The sequence below is a fragment of the Fringilla coelebs genome (genome assembly GCF_963513975.1).
Source record: "Fringilla coelebs genome assembly, chromosome: 3".
Taxonomy (NCBI): Eukaryota; Metazoa; Chordata; class Aves; order Passeriformes; family Fringillidae; genus Fringilla; species Fringilla coelebs.
The window spans coordinates 81,914,978-81,935,995 of record NC_140030.1 but is presented as its reverse complement, the minus strand read 5'-3'; the positions used below and the strand labels follow the sequence as shown (position 1 = coordinate 81,935,995).

The following is a 21,018-nucleotide window of genomic DNA, read 5'->3' as shown; positions in this document are numbered from 1 at the left end:
ATATTATGGGTGTCCTTTGTCAACCTCTTTCTCATAGAACATATTCTTTTGACAAGGAAAGGGCTATCAGGATCTGCTGTCTTGCTCTTGTTCAAACAGAGTCTGTATCAGCAGTTACAGTGGTCTCTGGCTATAGAGCTGCTCAGTATTTTACTGGGAGAGAAAAAGGTCATACCAAATGGCAGAATGCTGTATGTCAGTGCCCTTAGCTACAGGAACTTGCTTACTGATTCAAAATTATTTTTTTTCTAAAGGTGAACTTTGTCCTGAAAAAATTCTTTAAATGTATCTTCTGTTGTAGTGAGTGATTTGTGAGAGATGCAGAGTATGTCCTTGGTACTCTGTGGTGTATTAAAAGATGAATGACTTTGGAAATCACCACCACTTTCAAGTTGCTCTGATTGAATGGTGTAATTGTTCCTTTTTGCCCTGTGAAGGATGTGTTAATAATTTGATAGCTGTGTGGGCAGCACAAGATTTCTCTTTTTCTCTACCCCTTAGCCCTTAAAATCCAGCTTCTGTTTAATGGTAGTTCAATAAACACTCTACCAGCTTTAACTCAAAACATTTAAAGCTGTATTTAACAGGGGTATTTGAAACTGACCCATTATTATTTATCTTTCCTATTTTCACATGCTAACGTCTCTTTACAACATGGTAAAGTTATGAAAATGAAATCTAACAAATGTCGAATTATCTGCGTTTGTCCTTCTCTCTTATACTGAGTACAAAGAATCCTAGCTGTTATCTCATCCTTTGAATGCCACCAAACTTAAATTTATGCTGCACTTTTTTGTTACTGCACAGAAATTACTGCAGAATTTCTATGTTAGGTAAAAAGGATGAAGTCATTGTTACCAGCAGGGCTCAGAGAAAATTGCTAGCTTGTGGGAAGAGGGCCTACTACTTACCGATAAATTCCCTTGGTGAGAAATGCCTTTTGCAGGTGAGGTAGAATTCCAATATTTTCTTCATTAACCTTCCTTCTGAAGAGACTCAAGAAGTGTCAGCTCCTGCTCTGTTTCTTTTCTGATGCTGCTTCCTATAGGCAAGTTACTGTAATTCCACTGACAGTTTTAGTGGCTGGGAAGCCACTGGTGGCTGACAGAAGACTTCAGGTTTTTAATCTCATTCTGCAATCTACTGTACCAGCACATCAGACAGTGAACTCTTATGCACTAAAGGAGGCAGACAAATTATTTCAGTTTTCAAAATTAGTTTGTAAATTAGAGTCATGCCTCAATGTTTAAGAATTAGTAGATCAAGCCCAGGAAAAACAAGGCTGCTTAGTTCTTGAGAATGATTTGGTTTTCCATGCATATGTCAGAAGAAGGGTCGCATGCAGGATGTACTGTGAGTTGTGCCTCCCACTGCTTGTTTCATCACTCCTATACACCAGAAACCAGCCTCCTTGAGCCAAATGGGAAGAATAACTTCATCTTGTTGTGACTGAGAAGAAACTGATGACCAAAAGGAGTTGGTTGGAAGGTAAAAGATTAATATTGTAGAACAGCTGGAGTGCCTGATTGTGCGTAATGGAAAACTTGGTATTAAGTTCTTAAGCTTGGGTTATAAACAGGTTTACATTAATTTATGATGTATTTGGTATGCACAGCTTTGAGAGATGTATCCTTTAGTGCTTCCCTCAACTCATCCTTAAAAGACGAGTCTTTCAGAAGAACTTTTTTCTTGGTTAATGTAGACATTTATTGTCTAAAATAACCCAGGAAGTCATTTAGTCAGTATTTATTGGGTGGAAAATTCAGTGCTGCTCTGAATAAAGAGTAGATTGCCGAAGAAGACATTCATGAGTGTATGTGTGTTTATGAAAGAGAGCTTTCTGCCTTCAGTTTCTTCTTGCTGGTGAGCTTCTCTACTGAGGTTAGGAATTCTGGACACTAAGAATTGCTTTATAGTGAACTTGAACACAGATTTATATTTTGAATTTACTTTCAGATATGGACATATTTCACACATTTCTGTGCATTCACTTCATTCGTTAGTTACTGATGTTACCTAGATTGTGGGGATGGTCCCGAATGCTTCTCTACCTCTAAAGCAATGGATATTTCACATTTTTCAAAAATGCTAACTTTCATTTGTAAGGTATGCATAGGTAATTTCAGTTGGGAGTCCTCAGTTAGGAGTTTTAGAAACATTAATGAGCTTGGCTATTAAATGCCCTTATGTAAATATAATTAACCTCATACTGCACGATGGCAAATCTTATGCACAGAGAGACTCTGTAATTGGAACGGGAAGAGAATTTATCCCAGCTCACACCTGTGGTTTAACTGCAGAGCCATCTTTTTCCTATGAAGTACAGAATTTAAATCATGATTTATCTCCAGCCCTTGCTGTGTAGTGTCAGAAAGCAGAGAAAGAGGAGGTTAATGGTTGCCTTACATTTATGAGACAGAAGAAAAAAATGGAGCCTTGGGAGGGATATCTGTCTTGTTCCATGTGCACTTAAAAGGTTTTTATTGAGGCATGAAAAGTTGCGTTGTTTCATGCTTTGTCTTTTTGTTGCTTATCCAGGCAGTGATGTACTGCCAAAAATTCTATAAAGGAATTTCTCAAAATATATCCTATTAACTGATCTTAAACCTCATATATATGCTATGTGGGTACTTACAGAAAAGAATTTAGGAATCAAGTCCTTTCCCCCTTAAATGCAGAAACAGCATCTGCTAAGAGAAATGGTGACAGTAAAAGGGCAGATTTCCATGAACTGTGCTTTCCAGGCATAAGTTAGTGTGGAAAAAGAGATAAGTAAAAAAAAAAAAAATCACCTGAATTTGTTAGTGCTCAAAGAGTAATTTTAAACTATGTTTTTTGAACCGGCATGTGGAAAAAAATTCTCCAAGAGCTTTGGAAATGTCTGTTCCATGAGTATTTTTCCTTAAATGCATGATATATCCTGGGTGATTTACTCAAGTTTGTATATGTGTGAACTTCAGAAAAGAAGGCCAGAAGAGAAAGAGTTAATTTGATACTGTGACTTGAACACAGAATAAATGAGATGGTAAGATTGCCTCCAAATCCCACTCTTCAGTTTGGCTTAATAGCTTGAATGATCTCTACACTCTTAATCTGAGAGACAAAAGAAAGAAATGCAAAATAACTGACTTGAAGTCACTAATTTTTGGATATGTGAATAATCTGGGTGGCTTTCTACCCCCTGCTTTACCTATATGTATTGGATTCTGGGGCTGCTTTCTACCCCCTGCTTTACATATATGTATTGGATTTTGGGAACAAATGAGGATTTATCAGTCAAATATTGTGGGCACATATCTGAGGAACTCAGCCTGCAGATTGACCCACATGTACAAATTTGTGCAGTAGAAACAATACTCTGGAAAGTACTGGATACATAAAAGGTTCACAGCCTGGCACAGAATTTGGCATGGCACCACCTTTCCCTTTGTTTCCACATGACCAAAGGGATGTAAGGAAAAGACAGCAACAGAGTGACTCGAGCTCATTCAGACAAAACCTGTTAGAGGTTATGAGGGTTGCAGTATCACAAGATACTTCTGTGGCTCTTTTCCTGTGTAACACAAAGTAGTGTTGCAGGCTTCTCAGATTAAGAATTAGAGAATGAAATTCAGGTTAATATTTCAGTTTTCGATGCGTCTAGAAACATTTAACTATTGAAAAAATCCCACAATTGTAGAAAGTAAAAAGTGCTAAAAGTGGAGATCATTTCTAGGTTAGGAGATCCTGAACTATGGCTAGGACAGTTCTTATTTTATATTGGTTTTTCTGTGTCTTAGGTATGTTCCCATTTTGGTATCCCTGTAATATGGTCTTGACTAAGAAGTGTCCCTGCTGAGGAGAAGAGTAAATCAATGGACCACAAGGACAGACATTATGTACGTTTGGAATTTGGTTCTGAGAGAGTTCCTGCTAAGAAGCAGATTTTTTTGCCTAGGAAGTTTGCCAGCATCTGTAAGGAAACCAGCCAGTGTTGTTGGGCCCTCAGGATCAAGAGGGTCCTTAACAAGCCCAACACTGTTTTGTGAGTGTCTATCCAGGGCATCTCTAGGAGGGCACTCAGGGATGCTGCTTTTTGCAGATGATATGTCAATGTGAAGAATTTTTTGTTCACGTTGTTTTCTGCAACAAGGCAAGGGGTGTGATTGAGCAGGAAGGAGAGCTCCTGCCTGTCCAGCAGGCACTGGTCGTCAGTACCATAGAGATGTTTCAGAACTTGCAGTTTGAGCAGCGGACCATCCCGGTAGTACTTGGGCTGTTGTGTAGGACACATGATAAAGCAGCATTTATATTATATTATTTTTATTACTGAAACTCCTACAATTAGGAAACAACCCCATTCTGCATCTGCCCATGCGATTACTAAAATAAGTATTATTTTTTTCACTTCTCTCTGTTCTATTTGTGGTACTCCACAAATACAGAATGTGTGAATATATTTGATTACTTCCACCTTCTTCTTAATTTTGTTTGTAGTTTACAATAAGTAAATGTCACCTAAATAACAGGCTTTATAAAATCTTCATCTCTATTTATTAAAAAGCATTAACATTCTATTTGCTGACTATTATATACTTCTCTCTGAGTTCATAGGTGAGGGGCAGTGGTTTGTATCTTTCTAAAGGAATCTCATGTCTCTTTGTTAAGTGATTATTTTGGAGTGCTTGTGTTTAAGAACTACTTATCCAAAAAACTCAGAAGCATCTAGACAATTTCTGGGAAGCTTGAGAGTGATACTTTCAGCAATGTGCACAATCAGTTTGAGGCATTTTGTTGCTCTGAAGTTCATGTTAGACTTGTGGATGTGGACGAGGATCAGCAGAAAGTCTCTACAATTGCAGAATCCATGTTACCAATGTGACATGGCTTTTATGTTGTCCTAAACACCAAGACACATAAATCCTTCCCTGTTTTGCAGTTGTCTGAAATGCCTCTCTCAAGTCTCACCATCTCACAACTTCAGGGGACCTGCTGATGCCAATAGAAGTGTATTGCACTGGCTGTGGAAATTCATATTTGGAGCTGCAAATCTTGATTTGGCAGTAGATGGGGAGGTTATAATTGCAGCTGAGATAAGTCAACTCACCAACTTAACTGCTTTGCATTTGCCATGAGAGTAGCAGCTCCCAGTGACCTTGCCAGCAATGGTAATTAATTAATGATGATCCATCCTGATGATATATATTTGCATTGGATGAACGAAGATGAGGCTAGGTTTATATCTGTACTCCTCTCTGAAGGGAGAGTTGTCTGTTTAGTAGCTCCCATGGAAGGTAAAGAATTTGGTTTCAGGATAATTGAAGGGGACAGAGCAGAATCTTGTGTTAGTTCACTGCAAAGATAAATAGCTGAGTTATCAAGTACTATGTGATATTTAAGGAAATATTGTTTAGTGAATTCAAGAGAGCTGGGTGCCCCAGGTGGACATACATAGGGTAGCAGGACACTGAAGAACTGTCTGCCTGCACACTGGAAATGTAGGGAGGTATTCTGGCAGGCAGCCTAAATTCCTGCATTCTACCAGTAGTATGAGATGATTTAAGTCCAGGTCTTCGTCTATAGCCTTCTGAGAGCACTGCTCATTCCGTGTAGTGAATCCTGTAAATTGGAATGGCTCAGCATGGGATTAACATGATGGGGGCACTTTCAGCAATCTTCTGGTTCCTCATAAAAATAGAGAGGCTAGTTTAACATTCCTGTTCTTGAAGTATTACGGTTCGTTGGTCTAAAAGTATGTAAAATAAGGATAAGCACTCAGATTATTTTAGCTGTAGCAGAATGGATAGCAATTTTCTGTGAGAGAAACAGAGGTTGCATGATAATTGGCCTAAAAAATGTTGCCATATCATGTCTTCTTTCCCTCACAAATAAAAATCAGTTATTCATCTTTGCTTTTAATTACTGAAATGTTTAAAAGGTAAAATAAAGCAAGCCTAAGTGGAAAACTAACTGCAGGATGATTTCAAATACTTTTTTTGATATGCCTCACAAAGATGTTTTGTTGTTTTTGTGGTGTTAAGTAGAGGTCTGAAATTGAGCAGGTGAGAGACTACCTCTTGGAAACTTTTTGCAGGGGGAAGGAAGCTGTGGATGATTGCTGGCAATAACCTGAGAGGATTCTTTTTAGGCATATGTTGCAAATTTGTGACATGCATTGGTGAACAGAAGCTATTTGTCATGGAAATGAGGGAAGGAGGAAAGGGAATTTGTTAGGAATTGTATGAAGTATGGGAGATGACATGACAGCATTGTAAATGCATGCAGAAGAAGTCACGAAACTGAATTCAAACTGTTGAGGAGTTGCCTCGGTAGAGCTTACCCAGCTTTCTCTGAAGTCAAAGATCTTTCAGTTGATCTGAGAAGAGTTGGGTCAAGTCTGATGGAACTCTGATTCTTTTCAGACAATGAAAGGCTGAGATGCAACTTCCAAATAAGAAAAAATGTTAGATGGGCCATCAGAAGAATGAAATCACATGATGCTTAAAACCTTTTAAGAAAGGCAATGAAAGTGAATAGTAATGATCCCAATTTTGCAGAGAGTTGACAAATTGTCTAAGGTCCCAAGGGACTCTCTCCTAGGCTGTTGAGTTTGCTAGAGAAAGGTCAACAAAAATGTTTAATACATGAGAGATGTGTTATTTTACAAAGACAAAAAATGTTGTCCTTTTAATTCCTCCCCCCACCTCTTCTGAAATAAAATATACATATTTTGCACAAATCTAATCTGTCTTTCTTTTATCTTGAGGTAAGACCAAGCAAGGATTATGGTTTACTGTTTCTTTTCTGTATGGATGGAAAACTGTATACATCATTGACATTTTTAGTGGTGGCATAAATTTATCCCATTCGTTCCGATGCAGACAAGGTTAGAGCTGAGCTTAAGTACTGTAGATTAGTGTGAAAGCAAAGGGAGTGAATGAAGTGCCTCCATCTGCAATCCAGAGGCATTGCTGGATAAGGAGGGGTCAGCCAGTGAGTTTTAGCTGATGACACTTCTGCTTTTTTTCTGTCTTCAGATATCTCAGCTTATGACAGAGACTGGTCGAGAGGGCCTGACTGAAGCAGCACTGAACCGCTACAATGCAGATAAACCCTCCCTGTACAGCTTCCCTGCTTCCCAGAGCACATATGTTGCCAGTGAAGTATCCACAGGCACCTCGGTGGCAGCATCGTTTTTTGCCAGGTAAGAGAGATTTCTCAGATTTTCCTTTGCTGGACACATAATTTCTTTTAAAGGAGACAACTCCATAGTGAAGAAGGATATAATGTCAAAACATGGGTGTAGATACACATCTATCACAAACTTGCAGGAATTACCACGAAAATACTGTTTAATCCAGCTACATGCATTTATATGTAAAATGGGATGACACTTCTACCCTCTTCTGTAAAATATCTCTTCAATGCTTGATTTGGGTTAAAACATGATTGCACTCCTGGAATAGCCCTTGACTTTGTGACATATTTAGAGGGGTGTATCCCTGAATGAGAAGGGCCCATCCAAGTAATTTCCTGAGACAGGCAATTGACTATAGAGCTAACTGGAGGTGGCTAGTTCAGTTTGGTGGCAATCTTCAGACTTCTTTTTGAATTTTACTTCCATCTAGGGAAATTATCAAGGTTTCACTTTCATATTGAAAAGTTAAGGTTTCTGATTTCAGCTTCAGTTGCTGCTGTTCCACTATATTGACCTGAGAGTCTAAATTCAGCCTTGGAACGTGCGTTATGATGAATATTCAGACATCATTAAAAGAAATTGATGAGATAAGGTTTAATTTAATTTAAAAAAATCTTATGGCTGTCTTGATTAATTTGTTAGTAAAATGTTTTGTAAAATGGGCATATCAGCTAATAAGTGAAATATCAATTATCACTAACAAAAATGGTTTTTTGTACAGAAATGTGCTATTTACAGAACAGAATCTTTTTAGCCCAGTTGAACCCTTATGTAACAAAAGACATTGAAATAATCCTTGTATTTTAAAGCTTTTTATTAATTAGAAGATTGACTTGGGAAGAGTAATGAAATAACAGGAGAATAAACAATTATTATAGCACTTCCAGTCCAATTCAGTGAGAGATCTTGATTTCAAAACATGGAGTGAACTTTGAGTGAGCGCCTCAAGCACTTTCTGATCAGCTTCCTTCCCTTGAGAGAGCCAAACTGTTAGTAACTCCACGTGCTTCTATTTTATTTTAAAGATAAATGGAAAACTTATAAAGTTGTTGGACTCCATAAATTTGGAAAAAAGATTTTTCCTCTTTTATTTTTCCTCACCAACATGAGGGCTGCAGGCATTTGATCAGTGTCATACAGCAAGTGAGTCATGTAAAAGGATTAAGTGTAGCATTTTAGAAGATCCAGTTGTTTGAGGCAACTCTGCCATTTTTTCTTTGCAGATGAGATGCTGCAATAGCAAATGTGAATGATGATGACAGTGGTCTTGGTTTGCTGCCCTTTTCTGTTTAACTGCAGGCAATTTAAATTAAAATTGCTGAATGTACACACATGGTAATATCTAGCTGGAGTGCAGATTGGGATTAGCACATATTTTAGCATGAATTGATTTATGAAGATGACTTAACTCATTTGTTCTTCATTGTTTCATTTTTTATGCTGAGAGAATTCATTTGCTCTTAATATACTCTGCTGAAATGTAGGAAACTAATTAAATTTACTCAAAATCCCTAGTGTAAATCATAGCATTTTAAGTAGAACTCTGTTGTTTCTAGCTGATGTTGTGAATTCTTGGGTATGCTTGGTCCAGCAGAGCTCTCAGGTTTAGACTGTTTATTTTTGAACTGTGCTTAGCAGACAAAAGTGCCTGGTTTAGTTTGGGGTATTGCACAATTAGATTAATATCACTTATGTAAGTCAGTTTTGTCCTGGACTTCAAATTACATCATCTGCTGGCGATTAAGCAGCAAATTCAAATCAGTTGTTCACTGCTCAACCTTTTAACAAGAAAATCGCCAAGTTGTTTTCCTAACCCAAATCACTAATTTTTGTTTTGCGTCTTGTGTGTTGATTTGCATTTCTGTCAAGTTGTGATAAGAAGTGGAGGGACCTACTTGTACATGTATTTATAAAACGTGAAGTGGAAGGCAGTGGTTGTTTAGCTCATTAAGATGGTGTACTGTTTATAATGGTGCACTGTTTATAATGTCAAACTGTCCTTTGTACTGGACCTATGAATTCTGAGCTTTTGCTTTTTATGGTTGTCAGCAGCACATGGAGTAGGGACTACCAGCTATATATGCTTTTTTTGAATGTGTGTCACAGACCATGTTGTCACAGTGAGTAAGTAAGAAATTATTACAAAACCTGAGAAATTTGCCAATGTGAAGTTGGAAGTTCAGAGTTGAAGAGTAGAACCTATTTTTTGAAATTTGAATAATGACCAATAGTATTTCACTCTAACTTCCCTAACAAGCAAAGCAAACCTCAGATGAGGCTCAGATATAAGTCATCCATCAACAGGAAAAAACCCAATTAACTAAAATACTGTAGTACGGAGGAAATGTCAAGGCATCCATGGAACTTTTGTTGTAATGACTTCAGAAATATCAGGCGTGGATTACTGGGAGCTCATAACTTTTCTGTTCTCAGGCACTACTAGTTCAACAGTGACAGTCACTTGACTGGCCTATAGCTGGCATTGAGCCACGGAGAAGTACCCTAAGGCCACAGTGACTCTCAGTGTTTTTAAAAACCAGGAGACTTATCAGATATCTCAATAATTGACTGTTAGGTTTCATGATCTACAGCTGACAGATTTCCAAAACAGCTAAGAGGGCTGCAACTTCTGTGAATTGTCATTTGTTGGGATATTGCTGCAAGGGAACTTATGACACATCAGGATTCCCATGGGACAGTATGTGAATGCTTTAAAGGAACAGACATTGAAAACTGTCCAAAGTGCTCAGCTGGTAGGCTTATGAATATTAGATGATACAGGTATGAATAATGAATTTCTAATGGTGATTCAGACACAGGAACTGAATTCAATCAATTGTGCTTTTAGCGACAAGCACTACATTTGCCTTTTTGTTTAGGACTATCACTCATTTTTGTCTCAGATATGCTTCAATCATGCTAATTTAGCAATATTCTTGTTTCTTACCAGTACACATTCATGATGAGAATAATTCATTTAGTGAATGTGAAATAGTGTTAAGATTCTTTACTCATAATGAATCATTTAAAGAGCATTTTAGAAATTTTTTGCATGACTTAACTTCTGCCTCCAGTTTGGGTCTTTGTCCTAAGAAGCACAGCATTTTTGGGCCATTGCAGCCTTAGGTGTGACGGCCTCTTGCCTTGTGTCCTCCCAGCACCATGTAGGAGTGTGCCACCCCAGCTAATGGATTAGTAGATTCCTTGCTGATACTGCTGAAGAACTGAGGGAAGGGCCTTCTGTCACTTGTTTCCCTGGTGTCTCTGTGAAGCTTTATCAGGCCAAGGAGCATGGTAATTTTATTCCTATCTATGCTGATTTCTACATGGAGAAAACTTCTGTGACTGACTTCAGCTTTGACTCACTACTCTGTAAATAAACCTGCCCTTCTGAATACAAACTTTCTCTTGTGTCTGGGCTGTAGAGTTTCAGTAGTCTCTCTGAGGTGATAGCATCATGCAGGAACCAGAAGTCAAAACTGGACCCGAGCCTTTCTGTTGTCCGTGGCAATACCTTAAAATTTTTGGGATCTTGGTGCTGTTCCTTGTTTTCCCCATCACAGTTGCTTTATTAGAGAGGAAGAGCTTTGTTTTCATCAGAACGAAGGAGAGACATAAAAGCCCATTTCACTTGAGATGTAAAAAAAGGTAAAATACTTGACAAGAAGGAGATATTTTTGAATACTAGTCTTTAAAGTTGTTTCCTATTGCTAGTCAGGAAGTGTAACAGTGTATTTGGAACAAAAGCCTGCCTCAGTCTGAAATCAGATATAGTCATATTTGGATTAATTGAGCCTAATGGGAATATAGATTATCTTGAAAGTAGCCTGAAGAAATCAGTTCTAGGGATCATTTTCATGTCTTTTTGCAACCAAACACTGAAGAGGGCCACACAATGCTACTGTTGTAGATGTTGCAAGGCATGTTTTTCAAACGGAATGACCAATTTTTTAAAAAAACTCTTTTGTTAAGACAAAATAAGAGTAGAAAAACTTAGTTGCATGTATAATGCATACACAGCTACTCAGTGTGGGATAAGCTCAACTTACAGTTATCTTAATTCTCGGAAAAACTGCTGGTGACCCTTTCCCCACTCATTCCCCATCCCTTTGTGCTATGGCAGCAGGAGAGGAGGAGATGAGGCAGTGCACTGTGGCCAAGGGGTACAGTGAATGTTGTGTTCACAATGCTGCTGAATATGCCACACATTTTTCTTCCATTCCAGAGAATCCTTTTTGAATATTTAAAAAAATTCTCTTGGAACTACTATCAAGTATGAAGCTGATATGAAGACAATATTTGTGGGGCCCTCTTGTTAAAGCTGCTGTGCTGTTTTGATTACTTAGCACTCCAGAAACCCTGGAATCTCATACTTCCCCGTTTTTGCATACATGTGGAAAACTTCATTTAATCCCACAGCTTTTGATGTTTGCTGTTTTTCCTTATAGTTAGTCTATACAGTCTTTGTGTATATGTCTGTTTTAAAGCTCAAAGGAATCTGGAAACACAAGGGCTTTCCCTTAAAGACTACTTTGTATTGTAGGCACACCATTTTAATGTCTTGTCTTGAGTTTTTTTGGAGGTCTGGGGCAAGTTTACAAGAATAAATTTTTCCTGGCATTGCAACAGAGAGTTTGTCAGAACATGCACAGGAAAAACAGGTAAGAAACAGAGGCAGCAGCTAGTAGAGAAGGAAGTGGGTTGAAGAAGACATTCTTGTTTCACTGAGCCCAGCTTTGGCATGGGAATGTTCACAGGAGAAACACTGGATTTATGTGGGTAATCTCTAGCCCACACAAGGCTGTAACCCGTGTAGCTGAAGCATGCCACTGGCAGATGTGAGAGCCAGGTCAGGAATCTGCTGTTGATACTCCTGTGACAGGTGCAGGGTCACATCAGGCTGTATAGGCACATCCAGGCCATGGAGCTGCAGAGGCCTCAGAGACCTCTCAGGAAAGAGGCTGTGAATATTGTGAAAGCTGCCTGTCTGTGCCTTTTAAAATAATGTTTTAGTCTGAACAGCAGATGACTCAAAGGATAGTGTTTCTTCATGCTGAAGAGGGGTGGACCCAGTTGCTCTTTCAAGCCACGCAGTGGTTCCCTAGTTTGGATACTGCTTGGGAAGTTCTCGATATTAAATAGCTGTCACCTCAACATCCTTAAGAGAAAATTCTTTTCTGAGACTTGGGTGAAAACATGCTTTGGTTTCTAGCTGTCTGAGCTATGCAGAATCTAACAGGATTTTCTTTCATTAGCTGAACAAACTAAATTTACCAGTTAAATCGTGGTCAGATTCTTGGGATGTTTTGAAAAACTATATATTAATAACTCTAATCAGAATTTCTGACTCTTTTCCCTCATCCTTATCAGATGCTGCATAAGAAATACATAAAAAGACTGTTAAGATAAAAGATCCATAGACTATCTTTCAGCAGGAATGCTGGCAGCAAGTTTGGAAACATCTGTAAATCATTTCACAAATATTTCTACCTTCAAAGCCTGTCTTGGGCTAGCTTGTGGGGGAAATTTTAATCACAATGATCTCAGTCTTCCTGAAAGACCATGAAACGTTTAAAATTGGCACTTAGGTTTGAGTGCACAACTTCAGTGGCTGATTTTTCATACTTGCTCAACATTCCTCAGTTCTGCAAAAGATCTATGTTCATAGTCACTGCTTTTCTGTGCTTCTTGTTGCTGTGAGAGCCCTAACTAACAGGCTGTTTCTGCTTTCTGTTATTGGTGTTATTATGTGTATATAAATTAAATAGTAGTCAAAAGGGAATTGTGACTCTCATGAAGTGAAAGAAATCTGGCAGTTGAGGCATAAGGAATACTCTTTTTCTATGTTCAGTGTAAACAAAATTAAAATCTCTTGGTGAGAAAGACCATGTGAGTTACATGCAAGAATAGTCGGTGTGGAGTAGTGGAGATCTGATATGCAGTGAAAAAATTAAGACTTCAGTGCCACATCTGGAAGAGGGAAAACAAAGGTATTTCAATGATCTCCCAAACAATCTCCAGTGACTTTTTTTTTTCTTCAAAGCTGACACATTTCCCATGACACTTTTGTTTGAATCAGTTCATGCCATTTGATTAAAAAAACCCCCAAATGCTTAGCAGCAAGATTCCAGAGAAGGTCCATTTCTAACAAGAATTGTGTAGGGTACATGTCTGAAATAATGGTGTCTGAATCTTTGCATATTACTTGCTGCCATTATTTAAGCAAAAGTTTAAGAAAATGTATACACCCTTTAGACCTGGGTTGGAAATCTGGTTGAGATATGTTTAAGTTGCCACTGGACTGTGAACAAAAGTAATTTAATCTTTACACTGATTACATCCACTATATGTTGGGTGAGCTTGCATTCACATCTTAAAATACAGATAATAGACCCTGATTTTTAAAGAGGACTTGGGGAGGCACCCATGGAGCTATAAAAAGAAATAAGCTAAAACTACCCTGGATTATTGTAGAATACTATACTTGCAGGGGTGTGCCATCTGCTTTGCCTCAAAGCATGTAACTGATGAAAAGGATGTAAATCATCCTCATGTTCCTAGTATCAAAGTAATCCACCTAAGGTAAACAACTCTGTATGTTTAAAGTTAACAAATGTAGTTTTCTGGTCTAAGCATATTTTAAAAATATATCTATTTAGAAGAATCTAAAGGAAAAGATTACTATCCAGGAACAAATTATTTACCATTGAACAGAGAAACTCAAATTCCAGCCCGTGAAAGGTATGCTACTTTGATATTATGTCTTTATTGAAATATGCTACACCTGCTTCTGCGTGCTGCACGAGTTGAGTGTTTTCTGACCTGCACTTGCCCCACATATGGCTTGTTTTGTATTGATGGTAATGATAATCACTAAATAATGCTGTTATTGAATTAGTCATCAAGTTTTGCAGCTTTTTGTGTACCTAGCCTTTCACAGTTTTGAGAAAATTTGCCCCTTTCCTCCCCTTTTTTTTTTTTTTGTAAAGTTTTGAGATATAATGTTTCTCTGTGATGCAATGAATATCTGGTTCTGTAAAGCAAGGACACATTCTGTGGAATTTTTTCTGCTTAAGAGATTATCTTAAAATGGATGTCTTGTCTCCTAAGTATAATTCATTATGTTATTTTTTCCTGGTATATATTGCCTAAAACCCAGAATCCCAGATTTTTTCTGATTCCTGTAGGAATCAGTGGTGTTTAGTTATAACCTTTTGTTTCTGTAAATGCATATTTTGCACCATTTGAATTTTTACTTAGATAACAAATTTGACCTTGTGTCTGGAATTCTTTTGCCCTATTAATTTTTACATAATCAGTTGTGTTCAGTTTTTAAATTAAAAACTGAATTAAAAATTGCATCTTTGAATATAATGCATTTATATGTACTTTTCCCTCCTTTTTTTTCTAATGCTTATTTTCTCAAGTACAAATCCATGAAAATGCACGGTAACCAAAGACTCATTTACCTAGTAAGCAAACCCCTTCTGTTTCTCTGAGATCCTAGTCAACAGCTGATTATATTACAATGAAAAGGGCCAGTAATGCAAACACCTACTTAATCTACTTCATGCAATGTAAATGCTTTGTAGAAGCTCTAAGTGTTACGTAGCCTCCATCAAGGCAGAAGGAGGTAACCAAGACACTTCCTGTCTTTAGTAATTAGCAATGGCCTTTGTACCATGTTCTGAGATGTTCCCTTAGCTTAAGGTTTGCCTTGTCTATTTGTACCCCACTGATTGCTGCTGTTACAGATAAGAGGCTTTAGACCCGTAAATAACTGTGCTGGCCCATTCAGCTGCAGCTCTCCTGCCTTAGATGCTGTGTACCAATAAATGCTTTGCATGCGGGGAAGAGAGTGGGATAATCTGGCACTGAGGCCCTGATTATTTTAGTGGTTTGTTGAAGAAGGAGGTAATTTTTCATGGATTTGTGTTCCTAATCCTTCTAGGTAATTTCAAGCATTGATTACAAAAGTACCTAGGTGTATGGAAGCTGAATTCCTGCTGCTCTCCATACACCTTGCTAAAGCAGAGGTAACTTCTTTTCCATTTCTTGTCACATCTTGTGATTTCCTGCTGATTTCAACAGATTGAAAAGGGGGAGGCTAGTTAAGCATGGGTTTTGTCTTCTAATTTCCAACAGGGCTTCTTGAGTGCCAGAATGCTTGCTACTTGAACATCCATTCCCTGCATTGATTTAGGAAAACTTAAAAGGAACTAAGGCTATTTCCTTCTTCAACATTGGCTTTCCCTGAAACCTCACATGTACATTGAGAAAAACTGCTAGCAGCCTATGCAATAATCCCTCAGCACCTGTTACCAAAGACTCCTCGTGTTCAATCTTGCTTTTTACTCTTAGGGCAGTGGAAGTGAAAATGGTCAGCATTAATCTTTTGACTTCTAGTATAGTTGTGACTGCCAACCATAGTATAGGAAACCTCATGTTGATTTACTGTTTTGCATATTTCTTGCTTCCCTTAAACCTTGACATAAGAGTTCTGATTTACAGTGTCTCTATCTTGATTTGTGGGATGAGAAAGATGAATTGATGTAGTTGCACTGTCTATAGCAGAAAATTATATGCACCACCAGTTGGTTTTTTCTCTCTGTTTTTAAAAACATCAAAATAACCTTTGCTCAAAGAGATCGTAAATCCATAGTAATGAGACTTTTTCCTAAACATCTGGAAGTTCAGAGTGGCAAACTCTTATTCTGATAATTTCTTTCCTGTTACAAGTACTCTTTTAGTGCTGCCCCAGCAGCCTTGAAATTCAGCTGTGCTTTACCTTGTCTGTAGCATTCTCTATCACATGCTCAGTCAGTGTTTTCTGAACCTTGAGAGCAATCTGTTCAAGTGCTGAATGACTAGCTTTTCCTTACAATTACCAAGGAATACAGGCCATTTTCGTTTTCCTTACTTGTAGAATAAAAACCCAACAAGAAAATGTGCTGAAATGTTGAAGTATCTGTTTATTGCTATGTAATCTAAAAATAGCTGGCAGCTGCCATTTGGGCTTGTATATATTCATCCCTGTGATGTGCTTATAAAATATAAGACCACAGTGCACCTGTATACATGGCTAGGTGGCTCATAGCAAACAGAGATTTAGAACCTTTTTGCTCAGCTGTAAATTGAACATGATGCCCATCTCACAGCTGCTGCCAATTGGCATATTTCGGTCAAATTCTTGGTCTCTTCTGAGTTATTTAAATTCAGGAATGCATGAATGCATTGTATGCAGGACAGGGACTCCAGAGCTTTCTGCCACACATCTTGATTTGACAGTACTGGTTGCCTTTCAGTTGACAGACCAGTTAAAGAATAAATCAAGAAGTGAATGTACACATTCATAAGTAATTACAGGAACATTTTGTGGCAACTAACAGCCACAATTTTCCCTGTGAACTCATTTCTTGAGATTTTGTGAGTTTGCAGCTTTAGGAATTTTTGTATGATTGGGGAGTTCTAGAGGCCTTTCCTTCAAGTGTATTTTCTGTTGTTTAATAAAGAATTTTCAATGATACCTTCGATCAAAGTGTTTAGAGGGTCTGTCTCTTCAGCTGTCTATTTTCAGGAAATCAATAGAGACTTAATTTCCTCAATATCTCTGTTCTTCTGGTCAAAATTGGGCCGTGGATTCAAATCTCCTCTTAGGGTATAGTCAGAGATTCATGTAGATTGTGTATTAGTACACTTTTTTTCAAATAAGGCTAAAGAACTACTGCTGCTAACTAGTGATGTAATCTTTGGTTTTGTCAGCTGAACAGTCATGTGAAGAATGAACCAAGATAGTTCCTCTGTTTTGAGAACTACAGCAAGAATCTCTTTGGATCTAAGAAAGAATGCTGAGTAAGTTAAAGCTGTGGAAATCTAGGCAAAGACAGAAAATACAGCATTAGCAGAAATTACAGCTGTTTTTTTTTTCTGAATACCTCTTTGTACATCCTTTCCTACAGCCGCATCAGCCTTCTATTAAGACACAACTGCTTTAATGAGCTATATATGTTGTGGAAATACCTGATTTGTTGTGCTAGGTGAGAGACGCTTGAGTTGTGGTTGTGTCCAACTACTTATTTCTAAAATCTGCAAGATAGCACTGTTCAGAGATTCCCAAGAGCCTCATGGCCTCTAGTTCAGATCACTTAATTAGCCTGTCTTTCTCTTTGAAACTTGCTTATTCTGATTTATTTTGGTTCTCTCAATAGAGTTTGTGCTCCAAAGCTAGCATTTCTATCAGCCTGAACTATTTGCTCTCATGACTGAGATGCAAACCATCAGGAAAAAAAAAATCTTGAATCTCTGAGTTATGAGCCTTTAGATTGTGTAGGGTTAAATTTCTCTCTACATATGAAGATCAGAAGTAGACTTGCCTAATGAAAGCTGAAAAAAGTATTCCTATGATTCCACAAGTTAAAGAGAAACCTTTTATATTACAGAAGTCATGAAATAATGTTGAGGGCTTATAGAAATAAGAATGCATGTATCTTTTCCATCAAGCAGTTCATGGAGATGGGACCAGAAGGAAGGAAAACAAAACTCTGAAGAGGTAATAGAAGTATTTCACTAAATCATGAAATTCTGAGAACACCAGGGAGGTAATATGCCACTATTTAAGTCAATGCTACCTTTATTGCCTCTTCAAGAGTTTAGCAGAACTGTCTAGGTCCCCATAAAACCTACTGAAGGAGGTTGATGGAGGGCAAAGAGGAAAATTCCTATGATGGGATACAACAAGAAAAAAAATATTGCCAATGAGTTTAGGATTATGGAAAACAAATGTTGGTAATACTGTTTTGAAATGTTACTCCTGAGGTGATTGCATGTTCAGTTAATAAAGTACAACTGATACAATACCATCTGGATATATCTCACTGAGCTGTTTGGTTTAACACCCTGTGAATTCTTAATTAATACAATACAGCAATATGAAACAAACTGGGAATGCATTAAATAGATGAAATTAGATGAAATTCTGTATCATGTTAAATGACTTTGCTCCTGCTGGGATTCAGTAGAGGTACAGAATTCCATAGAGCACTAAATGGAAAAACATTGTTAAACCTTTCAAGTGGTGTTGGGAAGATGGCTAGCAACAGTGATCTGTGCCAGCCACAGGTGTCAAATGTAATGTCATAAAGCCAACAGTAAAGAATATCGACCATACTGATGGAAAAGGGACCAGTGGACTGAGAAGTGGCTATTGGAAAAAGATCTGTGTCATGATTTCAGTTGCATATGAGCTTACAGTGGGACACTGTGGTCAGGAGGGCTAATGCAACTCTCAAATATCTAAGAACATATGAAGAGAGGCTCTGAAGAGTTAGCTCTGCATCAGAAGTAGATAGGGCCACAGGTAGAATACTCTGTTTAATTCTGCTGTCCACAGACAAGAAGGATGTTGAAAAAATGGAGAAGGCTCTGGGAAGAGGCCCTCAGATGATTAACAGTTTTAAAACCATGCCTTCAAACAGCTTGACTTTAGTTTATCAAACAGATTTACAGAGAGATGTGTTGACAGTGTGCAGGGAACCTCTGCAGGGAACAGAAACGTGATACTGAAGGACTTCAGTCTAGCAGACAAAAGCATGTCAGGATGTAATGGCAGGAAGTTGGATCCAGACAAATTCTGAATGGTAATGAAATGTGCATGTTTAGGAAGTACATTTAGTAAAGGGCAATGACCTGCTGAAGTGAACACGGGTAGCAAACAACAAATAGTTTTCTTTTAGAGTCTGTTTTTAAAATTAGAATTGATATTTGGAAAAAAAAAAGCTGAACCACAAATTGTGTGGGCTCTAAAGCATTTCATGTAGGGAAGATCCATTGCTTTTGCTACGTGGGAATCTGCATTAGAGAGTTGTAATTGTTGCACTTAACAATCTGGGAAGACATTCTCACTTGTGTGTGAAGGTGCAGCAACGAGGAAAAGTATTTTTTCTGCTCTTTCAGACAGCAACACTGTAAAAAAGCATGAGAAAAATTTGCCATGAAGAAAGGAGTAAACAATTCTTTTTCTTAATTTGTATAGGAATGATTTAAAAGTAAGTATTTTAATTGTAAGGGTTTTTTAATAGATGAACTTCAGAGGGTTTTGCTTGCTTGTTTCTGTTAAACTGCCGTTATCTATTTTCATTTTTGCGCTTTTATGCAACAAGATGTGGAAGTCTTTGGTTTTTTGTAGCTTCTCTGGGCACGCATCTGCTGTAGTGGTGCATTGTTTTCCTGTTCCTTTGAAATTCTATCTGTTTCTTGTCTGTTACAGAAAGTATCTCAGTGTATATATCATTAGGGGAAAAAAAAGCAAATGCCTTCTTAAAGTTATAAAAATTTTGCTTCTTCCTTTGCCTCATGGATTGAGTATGTCAGTCAAAAAAGGTGATGGTTGTTTTGCTCCTGACACAAGTATATGCGCAAAAATCATGAGAGTGGGAAAAGAGCATCCTAATATTTTGACATATAAATGAAGAGTAGAGTTTAGCAGCAAGAGCTGAAATAAAAGCATATTGTATCTGAAGGCAAATGCTTCAGGGTGAATGTCTATGCTTGAAAATTACTGAATTGGAAAAAAAAGGCAAACAAAAAACCCCTACCAAAACAAATCCCAGCTGATGGCTCATAAAATCTGAATAAAGTCCTTCAAGGGCTTTTTTATAGGAAGATAGTACTTTTTGTATGCATAGTTATGGTAGCATCTGGTTCCCATCTTTGGGAATTCAGAGGCTCCACAGGCACCGACACGCTGTCTGCTGCAGAGAAGCTCTACAACACAGATAAATGCTGCAGACAAGTGTGCAGTATGTAACGTGATGTAATTGTCTGCAAGCTGGAAAGATGTTGGGGAGGAGGCAAAACTTGAATCAGTAAATTTTGATTAACATAAGACCTAGGAGCACCCCTGGCATAAAATTTCCATTGTTGACCTGTGAAGAGTGGACTGATAAGCTGGCAACACCTGAGTCAATAAGATTAATCAGTCAAAGAAGGTAAGGTAGGCAAGAAGTGCTGGAGAGTTTTCACAGAGCCTGTGTCCTTCACAGAGGGTTCAAACAGGGGGATCAGTAAACTAATTGTCCACAAAGATGAGCAGAAAATACAAAGGGCCTTTTATGAATAATCTTACTGAATTTAGTATCAATGAGAGAGGAAATCAGAATTTGTCTCGGGTATTTCTGGCTCATAACATTTGTCCTTCTAAAGCTGCCTTCTTTCTAAAAACAGTGTGTAAGTAGTAATCACACTATTCACATTATGTGAAACTGTAAGAGTAAGTAATTAAATAAATAAGTTTATTACACATTGCTGACATCTAGTATCACAGAAAGCAAAATCTTCAGATTATCTTGAACATGGGCACAAACACAGCACTGAGTTTTTTCATTTATATTGTGCTCAGCACATTGTTTTCACTTAATGAATAGTAGAAATGAGAAAATAGAGAGAACATGTAACAATTTTGCTTCTCTTATGGCCAGTGATGGACTCAACCTCAAGGAGAGTCAAACCCAGTATGCCTTTGAGTACAACTCTGTGCTTGAATGAAGCTTACCTTCATGCTAGGACACAGCTTACACACACACACACACACATATATATACATGGAAAAAGTGATAACATACATATGTTGTGCCTCAGGTAACCACATTATATTGTATGAATGTACTGGAGCTGTATAGTGACCAAGAGATTTGTGCACTTCTTCAGGAAACTGAAGAACTGGGTTCTTGGCATCCCTGAACCTGAAAAGAGTGAAAAACAACAGCTCACGCAACTCAAAAGAATGTCTTTAAATACTATGCAGGGGTGGAATAGGCCCTTTCTCTTGTATTAACAATAATGTC

The 21,018-nt window shown here is 37.9% G+C and overlaps 1 protein-coding gene across 1 annotated transcript in view; it reads left to right on the top strand.

Annotated features, from left to right (window-relative positions):
* The window catches only part of KIF26B (kinesin family member 26B), a gene marked incomplete at its 5' end in the record, with an annotated part of 268,074 nt that overhangs the window by 102,805 nt on the left and 144,251 nt on the right, over window positions 1-21,018 (top strand). The window contains one exon of the mRNA XM_084203673.1: window positions 7,017-7,183. Within this exon, the coding sequence (XP_084059799.1) occupies window positions 7,017-7,183 (167 nt within the window). The remainder of the gene's footprint in view (window positions 1-7,016; window positions 7,184-21,018) is intronic.